This window comes from Podarcis liolepis, assembly GCF_965112155.1.
Source record: "Podarcis liolepis genome assembly, chromosome: 14".
In the NCBI taxonomy this organism is placed as follows: domain Eukaryota; kingdom Metazoa; phylum Chordata; class Lepidosauria; order Squamata; family Lacertidae; genus Podarcis; species Podarcis liolepis.
The window spans coordinates 39,924,672-39,940,093 of NC_139569.1; the positions used below are offsets into that span (position 1 = coordinate 39,924,672).

A 15,422-nucleotide genomic window follows, 5' to 3' on the forward strand; every position below is an offset into this window, starting at 1 on the left:
CCACCCTACCCACCCGCAAACCCTCCAGAGCTAAAAGCTTCCCGTCCCTAGCGGCGGGCCACTGCCACTTGCCCTTGCCACATTTGGAAATTTAATCACAGCCTTCTTGACTGTTTCAGGGCAGTAGCATTCAACTACTTGAGAGATGCAAATTATAAGGTTCCCCCCCTCCAACACCCCAAACACAACCACAACCAAGCAAATTCCAAGATGCTATTTAAGGGAAGCTGGCTTGCGGTATTTATAAAATGAGGGGAGGGGGGAAGAGGGGGAACAATGTACATAAACATAGCTAGTAGTACACAGGGTGGGATGAGGGAAAAATAGACAATCAACTTTTATAGAAACCTTCCAGAACTGAACCAGCCCACACAAATCTGCACATCCAGCAAACTCCTTCTGTGCTGCAGCCATCATTACAGCAGCTGCATCTAAAACATTCGCAAAATAATCACCCTTTCAAGGTTCAGATATTGCAGTGATCTTCTAAAAGTCCTTTAAAACGTAGGGGCAGAGAAAGAGGTGCAAATCACAAGAAGCTGGCGCATTAGCTGTTATTGTCTCTAAGCCACATGTGCAAATGTTGTCACTCAAACAAGCTGCATACATCCCACAAGGGCAGGGATGTGTGGCCATCCATATGTTGCTGGACCATAAGCCATGCTGGCTGGGGCTCATGGGAGTTGGAGTCCAATGAGAAGGTTCCCCATCCTTGAACCAGGGGCCTGGAACTGCAAACAAAGGTGTTTCACCCCCAAGTGCATTTTCTACACTACACATTTCAAACCACTTTGAAGCTGGGTTAAGAAAGTCGTGGATGGTTCCCCTAAATAACCCCTGGCAATTGTAGTTCTGAGATTATCCACTAGACACCCCTTATTAAGGTAAAGGTAAAGGGGCCCCTGACCATTAGGTCCAGTCGTGGCCAACTCGGGGGGTTGCGGCACTCATCTCGCTTTATTGGCTGAGTGAGCTTCCGGGTCATGTGGCCAGCATGACTAAGCCGCTTCTGGCGAACCAGAGCAGCACATGGAAACGCCGTTTACCTTCCCGCCGGAGTGGTACCTATTTATCTACTTGCACTTTGACGTGCTTTTGAACTGCTAGGTTGGCAGGAGCAGGGACCGAGCAACGGGAACTCACCCCGTCACACGGATTCGAACCGCCAACCTTCTGATCGGCAAGTCCTAGGCTCTGTGGTTTAACCCACAGCGCCACCTGCGTCCCTGACACCCCTTATTAGGGTTAAAGAAAATGCAATGTTAAATGCATTATTATATTTAATGTGCACATTTGTAGGGGGGGGTGCTATTAGTTGAAGCTGGGGATTCAAGCAGGATTGGGACTTTAAGAGGTCCCAATGAAAACTGGAGTGCTCAGAGTGTTGGACTATGGACCAGGGAGTCCAGGGTTCAAATCCTGACTCAGCCATGAAGCTCACTTCGAGACCCTGGTCCAGACGTTGTCTCTCAGCCTAACCTACCTCTTAGGGTTGTTGTGAAAATAAAATAGGGAGGGGGAGAGCTATGCATGCCACTCTGAGCTCCTTGAAGGATATAAGTATTTAATACATGCTGCCATTTTCACTGAGAGAAGGGCTCCTGGTGATGCCAATGGCAGTTTTACATCCAATGCAAATTAAGTTAGCATTTAGTTTGCAGACACAGTGAACACATAAAACACTTAAAATAAAAAACAACATGGCTTAAAAACATCTTAACTTATACACTTGCTTCAAATATCAACAAGAAGATTAAGGCATAAAACACTGTGCACTACAACAAAGCATTGCAAAAGAAAGGAAAGCCTCCTCTAGCTGCTACATGTCCCGCTGTTAACTTTGGCAGAAGTAGTTTCTTTTCTTCCCCATCCAAGACAGAAATGAACAAAGCCCATTATACCTCTGGAATGCTAAACAACAGGCTTCCAAGTCCATCCACCTTTCTTTGCAGCCAAAGATTAAAATGTGTACAATTCCCTCCTGCCCTCCCGGCCTTTTACAATGCACAGCAGGTGGGGGGAAGCCCCTAGGAAAAATCCCTGGCATCTCCAGGTAGGGCTTGGAAAGGCCCGTCTGAAATCCTGGAGAGACACTGCCAGTCAGAGCAGACAATATTGAGCTATATAGACCAAGTGTCTGACTCAATATAAAGCAATTTCTGATGTTTCTGTCGTATATTATTAGCTGCAGGGCAGAAGGTACTGTGTTAAATCCCTGACATCTCCAGAAAGTCGCTTACATGAAACCCTGGAGAGCTGCCACCAGTCAGAATGGACCAGCTAGGTGGCAGTTTATGTCCCTATTTATTTATTTGTATTTCATAAAATTTACATACTGCTTGATTGTATAACAAACCAAACCTCAAAGTGGTTTACTAGGGGGGAAACAGTACTGTATCAGTAAAAACAGCTATTTTAAACACTCAAAAGAATAATTAAAATCAACTATAAGCTAAAAGCATATTGAAGCATATGTCAACATTCTAGGCTTGCTTAAACAAACATGCTTTTAGCAGGTGTAAGAAAAGTGTGCACTGGGGATGCCTGCTTCATGTCAATAGGTAGTGAGTTCCAAAGTAATGGGCGTTACCACACTAGATCAATTTCTTATAAATACAGAATGAGTATTACGTGGCACCTGTAGCACTTCCAGTTCCGCAGATCAAAGCACTCAAGTGGGCATATAAGGGGCAAGGGAGCCTCACAGGTAAACTAGTCCCAAACCGCTAAAGCTTTGACTTATCAAGTGGTTAAGGGTGAAGAAGAAGAAGAAGAAGAAGAGTTTGGATTTGATATCCCGCTTTATCACTACCAGGAGGAGTCTCAAAGCGGCTAACATTCTCCTTTCCCTTCCTCCCCCACAACAAACACTCTGTGAGGTGAGTGGGGCTGAGAGACTTCAGAGAAGTGTGATTAGCCTAAAGTCACCCAGCAGCTGCATGTGGAGGAGCGGAGACGCGAACCCGGTTCACCAGATTACGAGTCTACCGCTCTTAACCACTACACCACACTGGCTTCACACTGGTGAAGGCCTCTTGTTTATCCAGCATCAACAAACCACTGAATTAAAGGGTGCCATCCCTATTCTTTTGAAGACATTTAAATCCATCTGCAGATTCAAAGAGCCAGGCAGACAGTTCAAGATGCCCAAGGTGGTTTTGGGCTTGCGTTTCTCACAAGCAAAACACCCATTTCTGAAAACAATGCGACTTGCAAAAGCAGTTGGGAAATAAACAGTTTTTATAAAAACAGTTTGCAGCAGAAGAGGGAGAGAGAAGGGGCTCAGGACCACTCCATCGGCCCTGCTTAAAGATCAGCTGGCTTTTGGCTCTTCCTCAATTGTGACCTAGCCATAAGTCATTCCATCAGGATGCTACAGAGGGAGAGATGGAAAGCAGGGTTACTGCACCAGCTGTGTTAAGAGAACAACTTATCTTAGGTCCCCTTTCCATTGCAGTTGGTCCTTACAAAAAAACACTGTTAAAAACGAATGCCCAGGGTCAGGAACAGTCTTGATGATTTTGCTTTTTACTAATCGGTAAGCGGGTGGCGCTGTGGTCTAAACCACTGAGCCTAGGGCTTGCATCTTGGAAGGTCAGCGGTTTGAATCCCCCTGACGGGGTGAGCTCCTGTTGTTCGGTCCCAGCTCCTGCCCACCTAGCAATTCGAAAGCATGTCAAAGTGCAAGTAGATAAATAGGTACCACTCCAGCAGGAAGGTAAATGGCATTTCCATGTGCTGCTCTGGTTTGCCAGAAGTGGCTTAGTCATGCTGGCCACATGACCCAGAAGCTGCCTGCTGACAAACGCTGGCTCCCTCGGCCTACAGAGCAAGATGAGCGCCGCAACCCCCGAGTCGTCCGTGGCTGGTCAGGGTTACCTTTACCTTTACAGCTGCCCTAGGACTCTTTTTGGCAGAAGCACTGGGGGGGGGGAGGTGTGTGCTTTAAATAAATAAGGCATTTGGGTGGGGTCTCTGCCTAGAGTAGTTCCTATGCAGCTTTCTCCATACACCCTTAATGCTTCAAAATTATCTCTGTAACTACCAGTCATATTCCAGCTTCCAATATAGCTTTCACCTCCTGTTCCTGCTTGATATTCATCTTGTTTGCTCAATTGTTCAGAGCTATGCCACTTCAGCACCATCACACAATTAACATTTATGCGCCCAATCTTCATAAATTCTGAACTGTGCATTTCCATGCTTAGAGTTGCATGAGTAGACAGAGAAGTGAGTGAACAGAAGGAGGGTGGAATATTTAAGGATGACTACTTGCCATGAAGGGCTAAATGAGAGGAGCAGATAAGTCACAGGAGCACCATAACCTGAATCATAGAATCTTAAGAGTTGGAAGGGACCCCAAGGGTCCTCTAGTCCAACCCATCCGCAATGCAGGAATCTCGACTAAAGCATCCATGACAGATGGCCATCCAACCTCTGTTTAAAAACCTCCAAGGAAGGAGAGTCCACCACCTCTTGTGGGAGTCTGCTCCACTGCTGAACAACTCTTACAGTCAGAAAGTTTTTCTGAACGCTTAATCAGAACCTCCTTTCTTGCTACTTGAAGCCATTGGTTCAAGTCCTGCCCTCCAGAGCACGGTGCCCAGTGCTGCCGAACCAGTCACACAACCATAAGACAGTCTCTGACCCAAATCTCCTTCCTGTCACCTCACCCCTCCCCATCACCTTGAGAACCTCTGTTTTACACAGACCTGAGAGATTCCTCTTTAGTGTGGTAACCTCAGCCTATTGTTTCATAATGACCTACATTCAACCAGCCCAGCCAGGCTAGATTGTACAGGCTACACCCAGGAGAACTGCTGCAGCTTGTACTTTGCATTCAACATCCCTCATATTATCTATACTAATTTCTACTATTCACTAATAGACCCTGGTAGCCCAAATCTGCAACACCATTTTTCCTTTGAAAATATCTGAACAGTATTCTAGGGCCAAGCATTTCAGGTTCGAGGTGTGGGCCTTGGGCAGAGTGCCATCTTAGGAAGATAGGAAGCTACCTTGTACAGAGTCAGGCCATTGCTCCAGCTAGCTCAGTATGGTCTACAACACTAACTGGCAGGCTCCCCAGAAGGTCAGGTAAGGGGTTCTCCCAGCCCTACCGGGAGATGTGGGGAATCGAACCTGGAACCTTCTGCATACAAAGCAGATGCTCTACCACTGAGCCATGGCCCTTGGTCTGTGAGGCATGTCTGATTTACCTAGAGGCTGCCACGGCAGGCAGCAGCAACAGCACTCCAACAAAACCACTGCCTTAATTTCCCAAAATGCCCTGGAGCCCCTGTCCCCCCCCCAGGGGGTACTTGAGGGTACGCAGTACTGACACCTCTGCTTCTTTTTTGTTAAAAAGTGTGGGACTTGCTGTAACAACTCCATGGTGAGTACCAGCACCGATTTTTCTAGGGGGGAAAGCAGTGCCTGGGCCCTGGAGCAACACTGTATGGGGCATTGCGATAATTAAAACTGTGGGTCAAGGGCAGGCATCAGCTGTACCAGGGTGAAAAGAGCTGCCCAAGAATGCTACAGGATGATCTGTGGCCTGAAATATTTCACCAAATCTTTTCTGGCCCGTCAAGTACCCATTCACTACCCGGTTTCGCAGACTGAAAACAAGGTGGCAAGGAGGGCGGGTAGCTGGGGTCAGTAGGTGTGTTTCTGTTTGTTTCTATTTTCACACTTAGAAGAAGAGTTTGGATTTGATATCCCACTTTATCACTACCTGAAGGAGTCTCAAAGCGGCTAACATTCTCCTTTCCCTTCCTCCCCCCCACAGCAAACACTCTGTGAGGTGAGTGAGGCTGAGAGACTTCAGAGAATTGTGACTAGCCCAAGGTCACCCAGCAGCTGCATGTGGAGGAGCGGGGAAGCGAACCCGGTTCACCAGATTACGAGTCTACCGCTCTTAACCACTACACCACACCGCTTAGCATTGTGTCATCAGCTAACCTAGGTTTCCTAAGTATTCACTCCACAGGGAGTCCCAGCCAATTCCACCTCTCTGATGCATCTTCTTGTGCTTATGTAGTTCTTGGTCATGTTCAGAGCCTTTCTGCTTTTAGATGTATGCTTTAAAAAAACAACAACTTTGAGGCACATCAGTGGTGGCGAGTGCTTTCTGTGGCAACTAATTCTAGCAATTGTTCCCATCCTCCTCCCTGTTGAGTCCTACAAAGGCAACACTTAGACTAAGGCTGAGGAAACTGATAGATAGCAGCAGTTCCTGGACTGGTTTGAAATAAGAAGGCAGGCAGGTGGGAGCTGCCTGAGGTTGGTTGGCAAGTCTTCTGTTGTTGTTTTTTTAAAAATAATATTTATTGAAACAAAAGAATTTTTTTTAAAAAAAATACACAAAAAAGACAAAATTACAAAAAAACAAAACAAAATCATGAGGGGAAAAAAGGAAGAAAAGATAAAACCATCCTTATCAAATTCTCCAAATTCCATTACCTTCTTTCCATGACTTCCTCCTCCTCCCATCTCTTGTATCTTGATTAATAATTATCACAGCAAATCCTTTCCATAACTCATAATATTTTATCATTACATTACCTTACTCTATTCTCATTTTATCTTATAAAAACGACCTTAGAGCTTAAAACTTAAATCTTTTTTTACCAACTTCTCATAACCATTACCTTTTTGCCTAGTTCTTTAAACATTTTAACAAGAGCCAAGTAATTTCATTTCAACATTTTCCCAACATTCACAAAACATTTCTATTAATAATAATACAAAAAAGTACAATATAATAAAAACAATCCAATCTTCTTCTAGCGTCCCCTCCCCCCGGTCCTGGGGTTGTCAGTCTTTTCTTTTTTCTTTTTTTTAGTCTGGCACATTAACCTGGTGCCCTTATATCCGAGGCCTTCAAGTCTCTTCCATGTCCCTTTCGCAGCTCTTCTGGTCACTGCCTGGTTGGCAAGTCTTCTGGTCACCCTAATGGACCACATTGCACTGGTGTTTGCTCCCAAAATGTACAGCATGGTCCCCAGTCAACAAGCTACTAAAGAGTAAACAGCATATCCATCTCCAATACACTTATTTGGAAGCAGGTTTACTGATTTAAGTGGAACTTGCTTCCAAGTAAGCGAGATTTTAGGTTCCTAACACTTCTAAGAAACTCAAGCTAAAAATACTAGGAGAGATGCAAAGCCTAAATCTAGTTGCTTATGCAAGCAGACAGTATTCATACAAAACAGCCGAAATACAAAAATCAACGCAATTTCGCTGATGAAAATATAAAGAAGTTGAAAATAAATCCCTAGCTCTGACATCACATTAAATACTTGAAGGGTTTGTCACCTCGTGACATTTCACATTTACACTTTTGCCAAATAGGTTTTAGTAATTCAACCCATAAAATGGGCTAATGAAGTCAAACATTTTACTTTCAAAGGCTGCCTGCCTGCCCACCTTGTGCAAAATGACATTCATTCAGCTATAATGACATTCATTCAGCTCAATATCAATGTCACGGGAGGCGTTTTGCTTAGCAAGAACCCAAGTCTTAAAAGCTTGTGCATGTCAAAAGCTACTTTTCCTTCACATGCTTACCACTGAGAAAGTTAAAGAGGTTCCTAACATTCCCTTTGGAATATGCAATGAGTTAATGGCCCAAGGCACCTCAGGCTACAACCTTAAGATTAGGTACTCTAAAATAATTGTACTGAATTAACAGGAGTAACCTGAAGAAACTGGTCAGTGTACCTTAGAGAATTCAAGACTACTCTTCAAAGAAATATTTGGTACACTGATAATTGAAGTCTTAAGGATACACTGAAGAACCCTTACAGGCACTGGAAATGGCAAGTCTTCCCCCCCCCCCTTTTGTAGGGAACATAGCTCAGCAGGAGAGCATATGGTTTGCATGCAGAAAGTCTAAGATTCAATCCCTGGCATCTCCAGTTTGGAACACAGGAAGCTGCCTTATCCCAGGAACTGATTATTTGTCCACCTTGTCTGGTACTCTCTGCTGTGGCTGGTGGTGGCTCTCTAGAACCAGCTGTTATCCATTGAAACAAAAATGACAGGGAGAATCAAGTAGCAGCTGATGGGGGGGGGGGAATCTTCCTGAGACCCATCAGAAGAGACAGTTCTGGGCTAAACAGCCAAATAAATCTAATAGGGTGTGAGACAGCTTCCTATTAGAGCAGTAAGCTAGACATCATACATGCTAGAATCCTGCAGGAATGTTGAGAAAGCTCAGAAGCTAGTGCTGAGTGTAGAAACAGAGTCCTAAGAATCTGGGAATTCCTTTTGGGGGAGGGAAATCAAGCTGCTAGTCCTTATGACTATGAAAATGTGTTTAAAGGTTTGTGGGCAACACCGGCTCAGATCTCAGCAGTCAGAAAGGTTTCCAGTGGTTGGGGTAGAGTTTCAACATACAGTGGTACCTCGGTTTATGAACTTAATCCGTTCTGGAAGTCCGTTCTTAAACCAAATCTGTTCTTAAACCGAGGTGCGCTTTCCCTAATAAGGCCTCCTGCTGCCGGTGCCCTTCCGGCATTCGTCTTCTGTTCTTAGACCGAATTAAAGTTCACAAACCAAAACACTGCTTCCAGTTTTGCAGAGTTCTTAAACCAAATAGTTCATAAACAGGGCTGTTCTTAGACTGAGGTACCACTGTACCGTATTGCTCCTTGCCCCACTTCAAACCAGAACAAGAAGTAAAATGAGACAAATATTTTTATTTATTTTTAAAAGAATAAAAAGCACTGTGTAACATACCCCAATTTGCATCACCTATACAGGTTGCAGAATTCTTGGCATTAAGTAGTCACACAAAGGAAACTATGGAAGAGTTATTCCTATTTCCTAGATAAATGACAACATGCTAATTTTCTCTTTTGGCAGACATTTTATGTATGAAGCTGATTTTAAAAATAATTTTAAATGAAGCTGTGGCCTTCTAACTTGGTCACTCACTTCACACCTTCCTTTACATAACTCCCCGTCAAAGGCAGATAGCGGCCATTATTTCCTCTTTATCAGGGAGAATTTGGAAATCTCTCAGCTGCCAGACTTGCACTGCCTATTGTCCTTGACTTTTGTCCTTCAATTCAAAGTTCGAACTAGTCCACCAGTGCCTAAGGAAAACACCCACTTCTGTTCCCCCACAAAATGTATCCAAGTTTAAACATACATAGCTAAAGCAATTATAGCACAAATTACTCCTGGCCTAATCACTATGGTAAGCAACTGAGCACTCTGCAGAAAGAGCTTCTGTGATGTTAGTGGTTAGAGTAGCAGAGTAAAATGGGGAAAATTTCTTTGTCTAACCTACTTCACAGGGCTGATGAGAGGATAAAATGAGGGTGATATAAAATGAGGGGAGGCTATGTACACCATGCTCAGCTTTTTGAAGGAATGCTTTTTAAAATTATTATTAGCAACAACAGTGGTGGACATTTAAAAGGTACCACTGCTGAAATCTTAAGTCACCCATGCTTTCAGTTAACTCTTGCAACTCCTTCAGCTATTGAATGTGCTGCACTGAGTCAGGCTGCAATTGCTGAGACTATGAAGATGCTACAATACTACTCTGCCTGCACCCTCATCTCTGATCAATCAAATGCCTGGCTTTTTTGGAAACTTGGAAACATGAGTAATTATTTCAGGTGGAAAACAAAATGTTACATGATTTTAGTACGTGTCAATACATTTCAGGAATTTTGTTTTTTTTAAATAATATTTTTATTAGTTTTCCATCAAAAAATACATATAACACCATATCAAAACTTTCACAAATTTTCGCTTTTGGACTTCCTTCAGCTTCTCTGACAATCATCCATTTTTAACATTTTTACTTTCACATTTCCTAAATTTGCTATTGCCTTTTAACATATCCTTCCCAATTTATTTTTCTTTTTTACAATATTTCTCAAACTTTTACAGAGCTTCTTGAAATGCTACTAGCATTATTCTCTCATCGCTTATACATTCCAGATACTCTACAAACTTTCCCCAGTCTTCGATAAACTTTTGATCTCGTAGATATCTAATCTTCCCTGTTAATTTGTCAAGTTCTGCATAGTCCATCAGCTTCATTCTCATTCCTCCAATGTTGGTAGTTGTTCCTGTTTCCATTTTTGGGCCAATAATATTATTGCCGCTGTTACTGCACGTTTCAGGAATTTTGGTGCCAGTTCCTATCCAGGCTGTGCCCAGGGAAAGTGGTTTTACTGGCCTAAATTCACTATTGCCAATATTCACCTGAAAAGCGCGTCTCCCCAAAAAAGCACTTGGGGTTGTAAACGTACCAAGGCAACCTCTTGGGACTTCCTATACCTTTAGAAGCTGCTAAGTCTGCAGAAATCCCGCAGTAAAACTTTTCACGACAGGCAGATAAGCATTAACAAGTGTCAGGGAGCAGTCAAAGGTACAGAATCCACACTGGTAACTCTACCTGTTGGGGATATTGTACTATGCTGTATGCCTTAAACCAGGCATCTCCCTCCCATCACATAGTCTGCAAGCCACAAATTATTTACCGTAGAGTAATATAAATAACTCACTGGGTAGTTCTGGGCAGATCACTGTTATGGTGGCCAACTCCTGAACCAGCCCCTGCAGCTATGCTTTAACAGCAACTTGGTCAACATTCATTAGCGGGCGATCTAACCTGTTTTGTAGTTCTTAAACCAGTACAATCTACACTGGCCCAGCCTCACCCCCATGCCTTAATAATACATTTGTGCAGAGCCTGTATCCTCCAGCAGCGGATTACACCCACTTTCAAGGAAGTCTGAACATGGCAAATGTTTGTGCCTTAGAAAGCTTCAATTGCCAAAGTCTTCTTTTAAAGGCACAACTACAGCAGCTTGTTGAGGAGTTGGTGACCTGACCTCTAACCCAAATGGCACATGTTCAGATTTGGGAGGGGAGGGGCAAAAGCTTGACTGCTGTTTGTCTTATTGCCCCAGTCACAATACATCTCACTCCCCAATACTGGAATGCAACATTCAAAAATGTGACCATGTAAAGTATTCATCCTCAGCATGCTCACTTGAAGGAAAACTCAATGGAAGTCCGCGGTGCTCATTTGCAGGTAAATGAGAGTTGCAGGTAAATGATCAGAGTGCAAGTCAGACTGGTGGCAATCCAAACAGATGTTGAAAGTTGCCAGTCAAATTGCATCGAGTACACACATCCCAACAAAACAGTATGCACACTATAGAACTTGCAAAAGGCAACTCTCCTGGCTGCCCATAGTGAGCGAAGGTCACATCCTGGTAACCAGCAGGAAATCTGTAAAATGGGAAGGGTGTTCCGCTCAGCCTCCAAGCCATCCATACAATCCCAACAGCTGTGTGATTACAAGCAGACTGAAAGAAGTGTTTTGTGAGCGCCTAACTTTTGTAAAACTCATATGCAAGCTACACTTTACCCTAGAGAAACATCTCAAGCACTTGCTTTGGACAGCAATATTTTTATTTTTAGGGGCAGACATGAAGCAGCATGCAATATGAGAGCCCTTGGGACTCTTTGCCACATCATGGAGAACACTGGCGTGCAATCAGATGCCTTTTACCAGTCAGACCCATCTAGCTTGGTATTGGCTACACCAGGGGTCAGCAAACTTTTCCAGCAGGGGGCCGGTCCACTGTCCCTCAGACCTTGTGGGGGGCCTGACTATATTTTGAAAAAAAGAATGAACAAATTCCTATGCCCCACAAATAACCCAGAGATGCATTTTAAATAAAAGGACACATTATACTCATATAAAAACACGCTGATTCCTGGACCGTCCGCGGGCTAAATTTAGGAGGCGATTGGGCCAGATCTGGCCCACGGGCCTTAGTTTGCCTGCCCATAGGCTACACCACTGGTCTACAACTGGTGGGCTGGGAACCACTACTAGGTCACAGTCTGATTCAAGGTGCATCACAGCAGCAAATATATGGGGAGGGGAAAGTTTAAGAAATGGGTACCCAAATCCATGTTTGATTAAAGGTGGGTCCTGAGGCTGAAAAAGTTGAAGAATACTTACTGGTCTATATTGACTGGCAACAGCTCTCCAGAAACTGAGGCAGAAGACATTCTGCGCCCTCCCTGGAGATACCAGGGACTGAACCTGGGATCTTCTGCATGCAAAACACATAGTCTACCACTGAACTATGGCCCTTCTTCATGATGTCTGGAATTGCATTCCTTGGCTGACAAACCGTTGCACACTTTCAGCAGCATCTTTGCAATGGTGCCAGAGATTCTGGGAGGTGCACCTCCTGGATTGCACAGTGCAGCTTTTTGGGAGCCATTCCTGACCATACCTGCCAGTTCCTGTCCCCATAACCCAATCCCATGCAGGTTTATTCAGAAGTATAACTCCAATTGCATTCAGCGAAGTTTATTCCAGGTATACGTGCAAAGAATTGGCGCCTTAGAGCACATGGACTCAATGAGTGAAACAGGCTTTACCCGAAGGTAAGCGAGTATAATATTTCACCTTTAGTGTTGTAGTATTAGATTGGAAGGTGTGGGAAATATGTTGCAAAAATGAGGTAACAAGGGGGGGGGGCAGTTTGTAAAGCTGCCACCTGCACCAGTCTTGCCAAGTCAATGTGCTGTCTGGACCTGTTCCCTTCCTGTTCACATCCCTGCGGGCAGGGCTTGTCTCTAGATTTCTATCACTGCAGAATGCCTAGCAGATTTCAATAACTTTCAAAATATTGCTCTTATGAACAGCCAAGATCAGCCTAAGGCTGACAGTCAGCCCCTGCTTGGCTTGACCCTGACACAACCAGATGATCTGAATCTGAGATTATTTTTTATTTAAATATAGTCCAGCTCTTGAGTCACACGACCCTTCCATCCCTCCCCTTTTAAGCAAGGCGCCGGCTTCCTTTTTAGACCTCCCAAAGCTAAGTGGCGATCTGAAAGCACACCCACCTGGATGCAAGCCCTGCTGAAGTCTATGAGACTTTTACTTCTGACACGGCTGCCAGGCAGAAAATCCTACAGGGATCCTACAGGCTGGACATCCTCTGCGAAAGGCGCAAGAGATCTAGAAGCATTCAAGCCAGAACCTGGACTTATTTACTCAGAAGGAACCCCCACTGTTTTCCAGGAGGCTTAAGTCTCGCATAGTGAGAAGGGCTCGATCCCGTCGAGCTCTGACAGCAGGACTCCTTTCTGAAAGGGAAAGGAGCCCAGTGGCCAGGCGGCGCCGGAGAGCCGCGCCGAAGTTCGAGCGCCTCCTCCGCGAGGCGCCCCCCCCCCCCAGGCCCCTTCCTCACAAGGAGCAACCCCCCCCCTCCTGCGCGCGCGCGCGCCCCCTCCAAAAGGCGCGAATTTCGAGGCGGGAAAGCGTCGCCCCCCACACTCCGTCGCTGGCGCCCGGACTCACCCCATCTCTCGGCACTTGTCGCCGGCCACGCAGCCCGGCGGCGACAGCGCGCTGGCCGGGGGAGTCTCTCCGCCGCCTCGGTCGCCGGCGGGGAGCGGAGGGCGCGTCCCGACTTCGCACATACGGCCGCCCCGGGGAGAGCTTTCTCCTCAGCTCCCTCGCGAGGAGCTTCCGAGCTGTGGCGGCGGCGGCGGCGGCGCGCGCAAAGCAGCCTCTGGCTTGGCGGCGGCACCCAACCTCTTCGGCGTCCTCGGAGCTGCCCGCCCTGCTCTTTAATTGCCTCTGGTCCTTTTACATAAGCGCCTCTCGCAGGCGGGGAGGGCAGCGAGGGCAGCCCGCTGCGTTGCGCGACGAGAGGCTGGGCTGGCGAGCCTGGAGCCGGGCGCGCTCTGCGCTGTCCTCTCCCGCTTCGGAAGTCGGCGCTTTGGAGCGGCAGCTCCGAGTTCCACCTGCTTTTGCGCGCCCGCTGCCGCCTCCCACTCGCTCACTGGCAGGGCGGGAGCGAGTCGCACATGCGGCCGCTGCCGCAGTTTCTCCCGAGGGCGAGGGGCGGGACGGCGCGCGACGCGTCCAATCGAAGCGGCGGCTGCCACCGCGCAGGGGCTCCCCCGCGCGCGATCCTGGGCGCCGGAGCGATTCCTCGGACCTCGCCCCCGCCAGGCTCGGCGGACGGAGTGACATCCCCTGAGCGCGGTGGGGTTTTAACTTGCGAGGCAACGGGCATAGGATCGGACTGCGCTACTTCGGAAACAAAAGGATACCGAGTGCTGCACCCAGCGCTGGAAAGCTCCAGGCTCAGAAATGTCGGATCTCCCATCAAGTTCACAGCATGACCTTGCGCGCACAGCACACTTTCTCTCCGCCTGACCTTCCTCGCAAGATTGTTGTTGTGAGGATAAGTTGGGAAGGGGGGAAAGGAACAGCGTAGGCCAGCCGGAGCTACTTGGAAGGAAGGTGCTATATGAATGCAATTAATAAAGAAGAATGTGCTAAGGCTGGCACACATCTGGAGGGCACCAGGTTGACAAATACTGCTACAAAACTTGGTTTGAGCTGAAACCTTGGGGAAATGGGGTTTTGGTGTGAGCTCAGTTCTGAGAGCAAACAAATATTCACAGGTATATATATAAACAAAGATTTATCAGAAAAGGTTTTCTCGGGCTGATTTTAAACTAGCAAATGAGATAGTTAAATCAGCCATGATAAAATGGGCTCAGGACATTGGGTACAACATTATGTTTGAAGACTGGGAAAGGTTATGGACCACCGGTATGAAATTCACGGCATGTAATGCCTTGAAAGAAAATATTATGAAAATGATATATAGGTGGTACATGACCCCAGTCAAGCTCGCAAAGATATATCATTTGTCCGATAATAAATGTTGGAAATGTAAGGAGGCTGAAGGGACATTCTTTCACCTCTGGTGGACATGCCCGAGGGTGAAGGCCTTCTGGGAAATGATTTATAATGAGTTAAAAAAGGTATTTAAGTATACCTTTTACAAGAAACCAGAGGCCTTCCTCCTGGGCATTGTCGGCCAGAAAGTGTTAAAGAAGGATAGAACTTTCTTTTTATATGCAACTACAGCAGCAAGAATACTTATTGCCAAATATTGGAAGACACAAGAGTTACCCACGCTGGAAGAGTGGCATACGCAATTGATGGACTACATGGAGTTGGCTGAAATGACTGGCAGAATCCGAGATCTGGGAGAAGAAACAATGGAAGAGGATTGGAGAAAATTTAAGGACTATTTACAAAAACATTATAAGTTATATGAATGTTGAGAATTTGCTAAGTTTTGGAAAAATTAGCTTCAGCAATAAAATTTGAAAATGGTGGAAATTAGGTTATAACTATGAAAAGACCAAAGTTTAGAGTAACTTTTTTAGGATTGATTATGGAAAAAAGGTGATTTAACAACAAGTACCCTAAACTTAAAATATAATTAGATGAAAGTACAAAAAACGCATGAAATAAGGTAACAATTTGCTGTTATTTTTATTGAAAAGAATGCAGGGTGTGGAAGATGTGGGGAAGTCCGGTAGATCATGAA

General features: G+C 45.6%; 1 protein-coding gene and 1 long non-coding RNA gene across 2 annotated transcripts in view; both read right to left on the minus strand.

Moving 5' to 3' along the window:
* The window catches only part of HOMER2 (homer scaffold protein 2), a 98,503-nt gene extending 84,667 nt beyond the window's left edge, over positions 1-13,836 (minus strand). Inside the window, exon 1 of the mRNA XM_083475951.1 lies at positions 13,364-13,836. Coding sequence (XP_083332077.1) covers positions 13,364-13,485 — 122 coding nt within the window. The 5' untranslated portion in view covers positions 13,486-13,836. The remainder of the gene's footprint in view (positions 1-13,363) is intronic.
* Positions 1-15,422, minus strand: part of LOC310693718 — a 101,945-nt gene that overhangs the window by 84,763 nt on the left and 1,760 nt on the right. The gene's annotated exons all lie outside the window — the stretch shown is intronic.